Below are 14,275 nucleotides of genomic sequence, written 5' to 3' on the forward strand. Positions count from 1 at the left end.
CCTGGTTAATCTTAACAGCATTTCCTTTATTATCATCTTAGCTAGGTTTAACCTTATGGTTTCATCAATGCCTTTTCATTTAATATTTTAACAGTGGAAATATTTGGCAAGAAATAATATTTCACTGTGCTTGTGAAACTGAGCTACATGGTTCTGATTTCCAAAATAAAGTAAACTAGCAAGTCCTGTATCAATACAATAATTATGCTTTTTTAAAAAAGCATCATGTAGTATATTATTAACAGAAAACCTCTGACATTTTGTAGGAAAACTATCTAAATCTGAATGTCTGAGATCACTGGTATCATATTTATTTGCTATTCCAGTTTCTCCAAAATATACTAATGTATAAATGAAAACAAGTTTCATTAAAAGTTAATGCTTTCAATGAAGTTGATATAGCTTACCTGCTTTTCTACTAAGTTTGTATAAGAACGTTTGCCGGGGGTCTGAATGATCTCGACAGGTCAACTGTAGCAAAGATCCTGATTTCTTCCACTTCTGCATAAACCAGAGGCCTATATTTTTGCATATATCACATGTGAATACACAGAGCACAATTATACAAATCTTTGAATAATTTTCTAATTAGTGTTCATTCTATACATCCTAAGAAGGTTCTACTCTATTTGCTTATCTCATATGTAAGAATTAAAATTATAAGCACACATATCAAATGAATATATGTCAATAGCCGAAATGCTTACTGAATGAATATAGCATATATATGCTAAACACAATTTTAATGTTCTTTAGTGCATCAGTCTTGTGTTCTTCAGCCAATTGATTAAATGATGTGCTCTGTAGCCTGAAAAGCAAATCCTCTTTGACAAAACAGAATGGCAATTATTCTTAATACTTCCTAGAAAGTGTTGGTGTCCAATGGTTCTGAGTATCTCAGAAAACAGTTCATCCCATATAAAATGCTCTGAAATTTGGGGAATGTATCAATGAAGCTCTACTTCATATAGTAATCAAAGTGACTTCCAGGAAAAGCAGTGTGATCCTGGTGATCCCTTTTTATTGCTCCTTCTTCTTTTAACAAATTAATCTTGTTCCATAGAAGTATTAGCATTTTTCTTTATGTTGTATCTGTTTATATACACCTGTGTTGATTTTATTGGCCTTTCCCCTTACATTATTTTAAAAACTGACAATATAAACATAAAAATCTCACTTAGCATACAAAGATGATACAGAAACCTGAAATGAAATGTTTTAGCTCCCTTAATTTAGTAATATTACAGTACTTAATTTTACTCGATATTATTGTAGATTATTTAATATAGAGATAGGTAATCTCTATATTATATTCCAGATATTTGAACAATGATTCATGTTACTCCTACCAATGACCTTAATAGCTCAGAATTACAGCACTTGTGCTTTAACATATCTGGTTCCTTCTTCCTACTTCATTATACCGCTCTGATTATTTAAATAGTGAGCATCCTGTCCATTTTAATGGATACTAGAAATACTTGCTCAAACTTTGACAATTTGAAGAACATAATTACACTGTTTAAAAAGATTAAAATAAGCCACCCTTTTTTATAGTTCTGAGACTTTAAAGTGGACATCAAATCTAGGGTTTTTTTACCTGTATTAACAAGAGCACTGCTGTTGTAGAGCGTACCAAGATGTGGTCCAGACAGAGAGAGGAAGGTATAAAGTTTATTGAGGTAATACCTAAACCTAGGTCTTGTGAGTACTGAACGGATTATTAAATTACCCAGTGAATGTCCAATAAAACTGAATAAAAAAAGAAAAAAAAAGTGTGAAATTTAGAAAAATATTTTTTAATACATTATCAATTGAAACCTTGAACTTTAACTGTTAGTTTTTCTTTCATTTTACTGTGTCCAAATCTTGGAGGCTGCCTTGTCAAGTCGCTGCTGTCTTCTTGGCAAGGTTTTTCAACAATGGTTTGCCACTGTCTCCTAGGGCTGAGAGAAAACGGCCGACTTTGTGCCTAAGGTGGGACTACAACTCACAATCTCCCAGTTTCTAGCCTGATGCCTTAACCATTACACCAAACTAGCTCTTAACTTTGTTTTGTAGTACTGCAAATGTTATACTTTCTGCACATGCCTAAAACAATCATGCAATTTATGAAAGGGTTTTCATTATGCTTACTATAATCACCATCAATGAGGAGGTATGAATAAAACTGCAGAGCATCTTTTGTCTATCACTGGCTTCCAAACTTTCCACAATACTCTATTTATTTCTGTCATTCCTCTACTTCACTTCTGTAGTTTCCATTACAAATTATGGAACTTTGTTTGGGAAGGCACTAGAGCAATAAATTGTAGGTGACACAGAAACTGCCTATCCTTGTTCAACACATTTCATTTTAAGAAATCCCAAGCTTCCTTTGGTGAATATCTTTACTGATGGGTACAAAATATTTTTTTTTCTTTTTAGGAAAGAATGTGCCCTGATTTCAACTGATCTTTACTTATTTAGAAATTTTAGTCCCACTTTTTGAAATAAAAATTTAATATTGACATATTAAGGAATGAAATCTAACTTAACAAGCAGGCTCATTTTTGCAATTTAGCCAAATCCTAGTGCATCTTTTAATCCAGGATAACATAAAAAAAAGCTGGCATATCTAAGGGGCCTAACATTTTGATTTCACTCCTGAAACATCTTTTCAGAGCCTCCCAATAGCCAAGCAATGCCACCCAAGGAGTTGTATACAGATTGCCCAAAGCCATGAAGAATCCACTGATAGAGGGACAAGGTCTCCAGTGCTTGGTGGACCAGCAATGCAGTATTCATAACATTCTGCAAGCCATATTCCAAGTATTTTGAAGTTGGCCACTTTGGGTACCCTGGGAATAACTCAAAATGTTTTGGACACCTCTAAATTGTTTTGTCCAAAATGTTTTGGACACCTCTAAATTGCAATCCAGATGTATTTTTAAAGATGTAGATACAAGCCACTGGATAACTGCTAGTGTAGTAATTTCTGCTCATGCTTTTTATTTATTCTCAGAAAATCCACAATTATTAGCAACTAAAATAATAATGACCAAATACTTGAAAACTCCACGTAACATAAAATTGAGAAGTGGGTTAGAAAAGACCTCTTCACTTGCTTCAATAGAAAAAACATCAAAGTTTAATAAAGCATCAGAGGCAGGAATTAAAATTCTGTCAAATTTGGATGGATTTTGTAGTTTATCTCAATAATGAACTATAATATGGTAATATTTTAGATATATAGTAAATTTGTATGCATGTAATACCTGCCTCGTTACTTATCACTTGGTAAACTTTTTATATTTTCTACAAGTAGTCCTCAACTTATGACCACAACTGAGGCAAAATTTCTGCTGCTAATCAGGACAGTTGTTAAGAGAGTTTTGCCCATTTTACAACCTTTCTTGCCACAGTTGTTAAGTGAATCACTGCAGTTGTTAAGTTAATAATACCGTTGTTAAGTGTATCTGGTTTCATCATTGACTTATTAGAAAGTCACAAAAGATGATCACATGACCTCAGGACACTGCAACTGTCATAAATATGAGTCAGATGCCAAGCATCTGAATTCTGATGATGTGACCAGGGGGATGCTGTAATGGTCGTAAGTGTGAAAAAATGTTCATGAGTCACTTTTTTCAGTTCCATTAAAAAAAGTTGAGGACTACCTGTATATATATATAATGCTTTATGTATTAACTATTTTATAATTTGATAACATTTGTTAATTATAGTTGTTTTTTTTAAAAAATCCACAATTATGGTTACATTTCAAGCTGATGTTATTTATTCTACAACAAAATAAATTACCTGATTTTTGAAATTGTTAGATTGTAAATTTGAATATATTGGATTATTTCATCCAAAAGGCGATCTGTCATTGAATCAAAATCAGCAAATGTGTCATTCTGTGGGAAAAAAATTCAGGCTCCTTATACAAAACTGTTTTGCGATAAGCATGCATCCTTAGCAAAGGAAAAGAGCCTTGGTAGTACAGTGGTCTAAGGCACCCTGTTATTAAGATCAGCTGCCTGCAATTACTGCAGGTTCGAATCTCGCCAAGGCTCAAGGTTGACTCAGCCTTCATCCTTTCTAAGGTAGGTAAATTGAGGACCCAGTTGTGTGGGCAATAAGCTGACTTTGTATAAATATACAAAAGAATGAAGGCTATTGCTTAGCGCATTGTCTCCGGAGTCTCCGGAGAAGGGCGGCATATAAATCAAATTAAAAAAAAAAAATTACAGGAATATGGAAAAGAACAATAAAAAGTAATAGCAGTAATTCCCAAGAAAGCTTTAGAGTACACAGAACAAAACAACGGCAAGACAAAATGTCCTGACATCAAGACAGCTCCCACCATGACACCATTTCATAAAGCCTAAAAGATTTTGCTTCTTTCCCTGGCCTTGGGAGATGGACCCCCCCACCCCTCCCATGTTAGAAGCATTCATCATATTTTGTACGTTTTGATGTGAGTTGTTTGGATTGCCATTCTGTTAATTCCTGCTTATGTCCCTTGTTTCATTATCTTTTTATATTTTCTTCTAATATTGTGAGCCACCCAGAGCTGATCTGGCACTAGATAACACCAAAGTAGAGTGGAGTGGAACTGAATGGAACCACACTAAACCACTATATACAGCAGAACCATAACAACTGCTTTAAAAGACTGAAGCCTGGAAGACATAGCATGTGTAACTATACAAACCATAATGTTAGTCAAACTTAAGTTTGTTCAATAATTCAAAGTTAAATCAGCCATAGCTGACCATAGCTTATTTAATGTTTGATGTTTAAAAAGCAAATGTTTGACTTGATCCCAGCCAAATGATTGTATTGCCAAAAAGTAAGGATTCTGACACTCAAAAATATGGCAAAGTACAACTTCTAGCCAGCCTGGAAGGAATGTGGGATACCGGAACCTTTTCAGTCAAGGTTCAGGGCAGGATCCAGCACTGAGATGCTGGTGGAGGGTTGGGGATGTACATCTTATCCTGCCTGGATTCCTTGGCTGCTTTTGATATCACTGACCATATATCCTTCTGGACTGACTTTGGGGGCTGAGAGTGTGGGGCAGTGTTTCCTTTCTCAGTGGTCAGTTCCAATGGGGAATGGGAATAGAACCTTTTAATGTGGGGTAACTCAGGGCTTAGATCTTTCTTCCCTCCTCTCTAATATCTGTATGAGATCACTCGGAGAGGTCATCCAGCAAGATTCACATATAAATTAATTTAAATAAGATATCTTTAGATGAGGTATTAAAAATTAATCAGTAATTCTTGGGTGCTACTACCTGATTTCTCTCAGACATCAGAAAATCTATACGACCTCCCGGAAGACCAAGTTCAATGTAAGTTTTTACTAATCTTAAATCTGCACTATTACCTAAAATAAAGGAAAATTTCAGATATTAGAAAGGTTTACTTGGCAAAAATAACACATTTAAATTAAAATAATGATGTCTCATACTGTAGAAATGTTAATCAAAGTTCATTTGGTTTGAGACTCACATTACAGTTAAAATTCTATGAATTAAAAGACAGTATTTTCTATTCGTTTATATAACAGAACAAAACAGAAATATTATCTTTTAATTCATAGTTTTAATAAGCTCTTCACCAAAAAGTATCCTTTGTTCCAAAAAGGATGAATGGTTTCATTTTAAAGGAATTGAACTCTGCGGTTTGTTTCAGTTAATAATTGCTTGTGGCACAAATATACATTTAAAATATAAACACTTGAAAGCTAAACTTATTAGTCCTTTGCTCATTTATCTGATTTGTATCACAGTTTCCTATTCAACTAAATATTTAAGGGACCTAAATGGAACCTAAAATAGAACATGCACAATGCAATTTAACAATATTTTATGGTAATAACTTTCCATAAACATTTGGGCAGCTGCCTTGTTTTATTAACACTGTATTTTACCTAGATTATTTACTACGTTAAGCATCATGCTGAGAACAAGAAATTTAGATAACTGCATGTGTTTATTTAAAAAGAAAATACTTGGTATTTTATGCAACGCAAGGATAATATCAAACATAAGCAGTTTCCTAATTAGCAATAACTAGATGGAAATGCTAATTTGACTGTTTTCAAATTAGCATTTTGGTTTAATTACTGTTAATTATGGATTTGCTTATATTTTGTAATATACGGAATAAATGTTCTTATATTTAAACTAAATTTGAAATCCAGCATTTCAAATATTTACGAATTTATTATCAACTGCCACAGCATACCATCTAGACCATGCACACAGATAATGAGATGTATTCCATCTTCCGAATTTTCTTCTTCTGTGCTGAAATAAGGCATTGAAGATGCTAGACTGGAAACATCACTGTACATGAATCCAGGAAGCTGAAGTTGCTTCAATTCTTCTTTAGCATGAAGGAATCTGTAATTAATAGATTTTTTTTTTTATCATTCAGCATAGAAATTAAAATAAGAAAATTATAGGTGTTTAACTTTCATGTATTAATTAAATACAATTGACTGGAATACAATTATTTACTTGTATCTGAATACAAATAAAATAAAAAATAATAAATACATAAACTAAAAAGAAAAGAAAAAACTCAAAAGGACAGGTTTGATGGACCACTAGGTCTCTTTCTGCACTCAGTTTTCTATGTTTAATAATAGTAACACCATCAAACATCAAAGAGATAAGAAGGACTAAATAGGTGAATAAAAATGCCAACTCCAATCTGAGCATCTAGATGACTATGCAATGAATAATTATGTTGGAAGAAATCAATGGTTGTACCAATACTAATAGGAGTCCTTGGAGCAATACCCAAAGGGTTGCCTAGATACATGGAAATTTTGAATTTATCAGACCTGAATTTTCTGACTTTGCAAAAAAACAAAAAACAAAAAAAACAAGAAAAACCACCACCTTACTGGGAATTGCCCATATACATTACCTTAACAGCTCTTAGGTCCTTGGTTAGGACTTGAACTGTTAAGTTTTTACCAGCCCCAGACTGTGAATTGAATTGAAGATTAAATCACCATCATCATCATCACCACCATCCTAACAACAACAACAACCTACCAATCTTTTTGCATGCACTGTATTTAAAAGAAGCTGTATTTCTTCACCTTCACTTGTGCTGGCTCCCTTTCAGGCTATCCCAATTTCATTTCCAGCATAAACCAAGGTATACAATTTCAAAATAAGATATTCATATGTATCTTACCAGCCATCCAGTTTTACCCATAATTGGGAAAAACTGCAACCCCAAAAACTAATCTTAGTAAACAACTTCAACTTCAACAACTTCAACTGAAAACAACTTCATCCGTTTAAAAACAAGAATTCAACCTTCCTTTTACACACACAAATACATTTTTTAAAAAGGATGGTCAAGTTATCCGCATACAATAAAATATCTAGGTTCTTCTAGGAAATGCTTAAGATTGTGATTTTAGCATATCCTAATTCTATCTACTAAACTGGTAAACTGTAGCTAAATTCTGCTTTCCCAGTTTTTAAAGTAGGGTGCATCAGTCATAGTCCTTATGAACAAACAGGAAAATGCTTACTATTTTAATAAATAATCCTAATTCCTGACCAAAATGAAGAAAATAGCAACTATCAGACACAATATGCAATTTCTATTTCTGAATTGCAATTCAAAAATGTGCATCTTTGTTTTAAAATCTCTTCTGGGCCCATTTTTTAAAGTATTGATTGACTGAGTCAACAGATGGATATATATGTCATCAACTCCATTCAGACTCATGGAATCTTACAAATCAATATCAAAACAATAAAATATCCACTTACGCTAGCATTTGTGATTTGGGAGAATATTCATACCAGGGAACAGATAAAATTGCACTACAGGACGAGGTGCTAGACTGCTTGGAAAAAGAACTGGATTTATCATGTGTGGACCATAAATTGCTACTTGGATATCCTTTCAAGCCTGGAGGAAAAATCAAACTATCTGGCTTGCATAATGGAGCTGTATTTGTCTCATTTCCCAACAGTTCATTAGACAAACTTTCTATTCTTAAACCTCTTTCACTTGTTAGATCAAAGTTCTCGAGACAATCATTTATAGTTTTGTACAAAAGACCATCTTCTGCTTCCTCAAAATAACCATTTTCCACCATGCTTTGATCTTGATCCTCCTCATTCTCCTCTTCCTCCTCCTGTGGGGAAGCAGAACATATGGTTCCCCTTTGAGGGCCAACAAGATTGCTGCTGTCAATAGAATGTACATTGGAAATCTCTGTACTATTCTGATAACCAAAGTAGTTTTCAACAAGTCCTTGTTTTAATATATCAGTACTACCTTCTGACGAGGGGACATTCAAGTTTGCAAGATTTTGATTTTTTGTAATTAATAACTTATCAGTCATTTCTTTTTGCTCTAACTTTTTATCAATATTCCTTTCACTTGTCTGTCTCACACTATCAGCACAGGAACTTACGGAACCTGAAACAACACAGGAGTTTCCTGGATAAACAACTCCTGAAAGAATATCACTTGATTTTTCTATAGTGTAAAAGTCTTTCTCTAATCTTTGGGAATCTTTACATGTATTGTCTAAACTGAATTGTGGGCCGTGAGCGTTCATAGCTGTAGATGTATCTTCATCACAAACTAGCTGTTGATCCTTGATTTTGGACATCAAGGAAGGCAAACATGTAGTTTCATTGTCTGATTGTTCAAAATATGTTATACAGTGAGGTGGCAAAATATCGGGCTCATCAATATCATCACATTTTGTCAAATCAATTGCTCCCAAGTCTAATACCGTTTTACTGTCCCTTAATTGACATTCGTGTAAAATGGATATCTTTGAATTTTCCTCAGGGGAAAGATCGTCATCAGAAGGGAGAGAGTTTATAGATGTCAGAGAAGATTGTATTTCACTTGTGCTCTCAGTACAGTGACTTTCCATCAGAGTTTTAATCATGACATCTGGTTTTTGCACAAGTTGAGGAAATGTTTTTTCACTGTTGCATGTGCTTTGGCTTTGAGGAATTTCAAAAGCTGTATCTGCACTTGGGTGCATTGCAAAAGAACTTGGTTCACTTTCTACACCAGAATCTGAGAACCTAGATGATGCATAGGTTTTATTAACATCAGGCAATTTAAGAGTCTCTCCACTTAAAACTGTAGTGGGAATTTCTTTTGTTGATTGATTAGCTGTGACCCTCGTCAAAGAATCTGCAGCATGTTGGAAGCCTGTTTCTTGCACAACTTTTGTTTCAAGTATTAGTTCCTCTTCTGATTTAGATCTTTTTTCTGATTCTGAATCTTCAAATATAAGTTCTGCTAATGCTTTCCCTGGTAAATCTTCTGTCCCTAATCCAATTCGAACAAACACTTTATCTCCTCCATGTGATTTCCTACAGTATGGTTTCACTTCTATTTTTGTAACTCCGGAGGAACTAATATAATTTTCAGCAACAGTTCTGGATGTCAAACTGCTATCTTCATGACTGTCATCAATTCCAGTCTGGGAAGTACAAAATTTACCCAAACTGAGTGAATCTGCACAGGGAGAGGTGACAGAAGTATGCAGGCTTTCCTCATTCCCTTCTAGTTTAATAATTTTTTGTTCAACTTTAAATTCTTTTTGACCAACTTCTTGTGGGGAGATTTTTGCTTCACAGGCATGTTCACCAACATTAACATCCAGTCCTTCTTTCTCGTATGAAGAAGTTCCTTCAAAACACTTGGCAATGTCCTCTGGTGCTGCAGTTTTCAAACATTTATAGCCTACTAGCACAACAGAATCTTTAGAATTTTGTTTTACTACTTTTTTTGGATTTTCGGGTTTAATTGTTTTCATTAATTTGGTGACCTTAACTTTGGACTTATTGATGTCTTCACATTTTCCTTTTGTAGACTTTGTAAACTGCTTTTCACTTTCTGAGGCAACCAAATGTTTATTTTTCAACTCTGGACTCAAAAAGGTAGTTGTGAAATTTTCTTCAGTATCTTGTTTATCTTGTTTCTTGGAATCAGACTTCGGCTGAATAGTTAGCCAGGGAACATCCACGTCTTTTTATTTAAGAGACAAAATATTAAAAATAAAATTAGAATAAGCTCATGAAACTAATAGCAAAAGACATTTTATTATATTATGGTAAAGATTTCAAATATATATGAAAGAAGCAATTCTTTCAAGATCAGGTATCTTTGAGATAAAGCCTGACTGTTCATGACTTCATCATCATATTAGAATAGTATTTAGTCTATGTAACCAAAAGCAGAAAGCTTTTCTGATTTTATCTAGATACAATCGAATGACCCAGAATTCCTTATACATAAAATATACAAAGTACTTTGGAATTATAGATCTTTAGCAAATTCCCTGATATCAGGTTATAAAACAAAGCAAGGGAAATGTTATGTGGCACGTTACAAAATTTTCAAATGTCAGTAAGATTTTAGATGCCTATCTTCCCCCTCTTAATGCTATATACAATTACTCAAATAACTCCCAATCTTAAGACATTATGCCTTTATGTGAAAAAAAAATCAGTTGCATTAATTTATTCTGGTCTTGCTTAGTTTCAGTTTATAAAATGCATTCAATCCTTGCTTTCAATAAGAATCTTGTAAGGTAAAAAGTCAAAATTTTATTTAATTCCAGCGAAGTTAACTCCAACATTTTTGACTTACCTTCAGTGACAGAATCTAGATACCGATCTTCAAAGATTATAGGTAAGGAATTCAGATCTCCATCTAATTCACTGCATTCAATTGGGAGGGGTGGGAGAGAACTACAGAAGGAAGTGCTTTTTATTGCAGTACACATCTGAAGGTAACTCTGGGCACTGAAATGTTAAAGTAGCCACAAAAAGTAAACATGCAACTTACAGTGCAATTAAAATGTAGTTGTATTCATGTACTCAATAAATTGTGAACACTAACCATATGTATTTTGCATTACTTATGGAAATCATATTTAACTGTATTACATTTATACATGTATATAATTATACATGCATACAACTGTATTACATTTTATGAAGGAAATCTGCATCACCAACAGAAATGGAAGCAGTTAAGCACAGTGTAATTCATGTATTTCTTCATGTAAACACTTTTTGAACTTGTAGCTTAGATAATGTAAACAGCATATTTTATTTTGCCAGTTACCCAAAGAGGGCCTTGAAAAATTGGTCCTAACAGTCTCTCATTATATCACTGATTGAGAATGGTACTTAATATTATTATTGAATCTACTAAATTTAGTTACTTCTTTTTCCAGGGAAGGCTATTTGATCCAATAGAAGGTTCTAAGATATGAAAGGAGTAAAAACAGACTGGCCTTCTTTTCTGACAGTTTCCTCTTTATCCCTGAATCTGGAAGAATTTCTATACATCGGAGCAGGAGGGAGACAGGGCATTGTAGGAAAAGAAGGGAACTGTACCAAAAGAACTGCTTCCCACAACTGTTCACAGAAGACTCCAATGATGTAAGATTTCAGAGAATGCTAAGATAGCATTTGATAAAAGTCACTAATATAAGAAGACTGAAGATACACATTACAGAATATGTTTTACTAGTTTACAGAATTAATTAATTTAAATCAATACAGAACATAAAGACAAGCAATTTATGAATTTTGATTCAATCGTTTCTTTTTAAAGTTACTTACTGAAGCTCTTGATACGCAAGGGCTGCCTCCCGAGGATGTTCAAAACAAAAAAAAGCTTCAGAAAATCTGCGTACCTAAATGTTTTGAGATAATATATTTTGAATTTGCTTTACTTTTCCAAAAAAACACACAAAGTGTACTTATATCATTTTAAAATAATGGTGGTTAATTAATTTTTTTTTTTAAAAAATGATATATATACAATGCTTATCCTTATATAGTAATGCTTATGTAAAAAATTATAGGGATTTTTAAAAAATAAGTAATATTTGGCTGCTATTTTTTTTCTTTATTGTCAACCAGAGATATATGTAATGGGAGAGCATTCAAAGAAAAACCATTGGTTTACACTTAAAGGCTACACATTCTACTCAATGTCTCCAGTCTGAAAAGTTTATTTTTAGTAAATGTGCTAGTTTTATTTAACAAAATATTATCCATTATTCTTAGTCATCTAAATTCAACATCCTAACCCTCAGTACATTTCCAAACATCATAGATATCCATATATAATAAATACTAACTTCTCCATGGGACTTTCTATACATCTGAAACTGATTTATTGAAGATCAGCTTATATTTCTATTCCCAGTCCCTGACCTAAAATGCATATTAATTTAACTATTCCATTATCCTATAAGTAAATATTCAACTGCTTCTTATCCTGTCTCCTTTTGTAGCAGTTAAAATTAATTATTCATCTATTGTGCAGGAACTTTATAGTGCAATTCACTGCTTTGTTGAAATAGCTGACTCAGATGCCACTAGAATTCATTTACATGGAATCAAGATCTACAAATTAAAAAGATCTGTCGGATAACTGAGGGAATGTTAAAGCATCTAATTTAACTTGATCAATACTTAATTCCAATATTATCCAGATCACAGATGAAGAATTTAGATTGATCATAAAGTCTGTTGCCAGTCTTTATATATGGTATTTTCTAAGATTTATGTTTTTAAATTTTAGTTAGCCAGACAACTTTGTGGTTAAGAATTAATTATTAATATGTTAGATATTTATAAAGTTAAATAGCTTGACACAACTTTAGTAGCTTTAATCCTCTCTTAATAACTTTAATCTTTTAGAAAATAATTTATAAATTTAAGGAGATAACAGTTTAATGACCTAAACTGATATAATACTTTCAGTTTTACTAGAACTGAGCTAAAAATATATGATTTTACTTTTATGAATTGTAATAAATACAAAAGATAAATACATACACGCATTATATGATGCTCTTGTGATAATAGTGCAATGACATCTTCTTGGAAGTTAACAGATTCCAGAAATTGTCCCCATAAAGCCATCAAGAGAGAGCACAGCTGTGCAAGATTCATGTTTATAAGTTCTGCCAGTTCATCAGGATTTTCCATTTTCTGCACCAACAGAAACCAACAAGCCTATAATCCTAGTAGAATGGCTATTATCTGAAAAACTTATAAGAATTCTTTTTCCAAGTGGCCACACTGAAACTTTAATATAATTAACTTCTATCTTTGTTTGAATTACAATATATACTTTCAACATCTCAGGTAATTTCTACATTAAGAACCATATGTGAATGAGACTGCATCTAGGAATTCATTTTCAACAGTGGCTAATCAGATGAGGCTTCTGAAATACAAGAGAATGGGCAAGGAGACAATAACCCTCCCTTGTATGTATTGTTTGCTCATGGATTCCAATGAACATTGATTTTGAATTTACATTTCCACTTAGGAATAAAGCCTAATAATCTTTGAAAAATTTCTGAATCCCTTTTAGTGCTTATGATTACCACCATATCCTCTGTACACAGACAAACAAGCTACCTCTCCAGCACATAGACTTTTTCCATTCACTCTATGTGCCACTTTACAATTGGTAGAAGTTGTTAATTGGATATCATTATCTTTTTTCTTAAATTAATCAGTCCTTAACACATTATCATCTTTCTTCAAAAAGAAAGAGTTCTGTTCCTTTAATAATTTTAAGTGTTCGCTTCAGTAAATTTTGTGCTTCTCTAAATATCCTATCAAAGATGATTGACTAGGTTTGTAAAATGCATTATAATGTTGTACTTTTACTTTTAGCATTTGCCTTTTCCTTTTTTCCAGTGTTGTTGATATCTGTTTTGAACACCCTCTTCTTCCTAATGCTCAGTGGGTTTTTGAAGCTGGACATATGTTAATTAGGGGACAATACCTTTATTTCTTCACAGAGTTCCAAAAGGCGTGCTTCTACATCTACATCTACGTTCTCTGAAAAGACCAGTGTATGTAAAATTAATATTCCTAAATTCTAAATAATATGTAAATTACAAGCTAAACCACATTTGAATGCATTAGAGATATAAAAACAAGGAATCTATTTTGACAGTTTTAAAATATTATAAATATCGTATGAAATCTAGTAATTCCTAAAGTGACTTAAGCCATTTTATTTAGAGCCCTTCTTTCTGCAATATTTTCACTAATTATGCTTTTTAAATATTAAACACGCATAATACAGATTTTTCCTTTAGACCTCTTTTGATTATGTATTTTAATGCATTAAGATGAAATGTGAAAATTTTATTAAGATTGACACAATCATGAGCTCATGAAAATTATCACTAGAAAAACAAGTTTGGAAGAATGTGTGCTGAAAAT

The 14,275-nt window shown here is 32.8% G+C and overlaps 1 protein-coding gene across 3 annotated transcripts in view; it reads right to left on the reverse strand.

Annotated features, from left to right (window-relative positions):
• The window catches only part of FAM135A (family with sequence similarity 135 member A), a 54,450-nt gene that overhangs the window by 3,622 nt on the left and 36,553 nt on the right, over nt 1–14,275 (reverse strand). For all 3 annotated transcript variants that reach the window (XM_070932912.1, XM_070932914.1, XM_070932915.1), the window contains 10 exons: nt 13,830–13,885; nt 12,866–13,021; nt 11,639–11,712; nt 10,656–10,810; nt 7,796–10,031; nt 6,240–6,397; nt 5,285–5,376; nt 3,802–3,899; nt 1,601–1,752; nt 408–518 (listed from right to left, as the gene is read on the reverse strand). In XM_070932912.1, coding sequence (XP_070789013.1) covers nt 408–518; nt 1,601–1,752; nt 3,802–3,899; nt 5,285–5,376; nt 6,240–6,397; nt 7,796–10,031; nt 10,656–10,810; nt 11,639–11,712; nt 12,866–13,021; nt 13,830–13,885 — 3,288 coding nt within the window. The remainder of the gene's footprint in view (nt 1–407; nt 519–1,600; nt 1,753–3,801; nt 3,900–5,284; nt 5,377–6,239; nt 6,398–7,795; nt 10,032–10,655; nt 10,811–11,638; nt 11,713–12,865; nt 13,022–13,829; nt 13,886–14,275) is intronic.

Source organism: Pituophis catenifer, unplaced genomic scaffold, assembly GCF_029215685.1.
Source record: "Pituophis catenifer annectens isolate HBS135680 unplaced genomic scaffold, rPitCat1.0.hap2 SCAF_1, whole genome shotgun sequence".
Lineage (NCBI taxonomy): Eukaryota > Metazoa > Chordata > Lepidosauria > Squamata > Colubridae > Pituophis > Pituophis catenifer.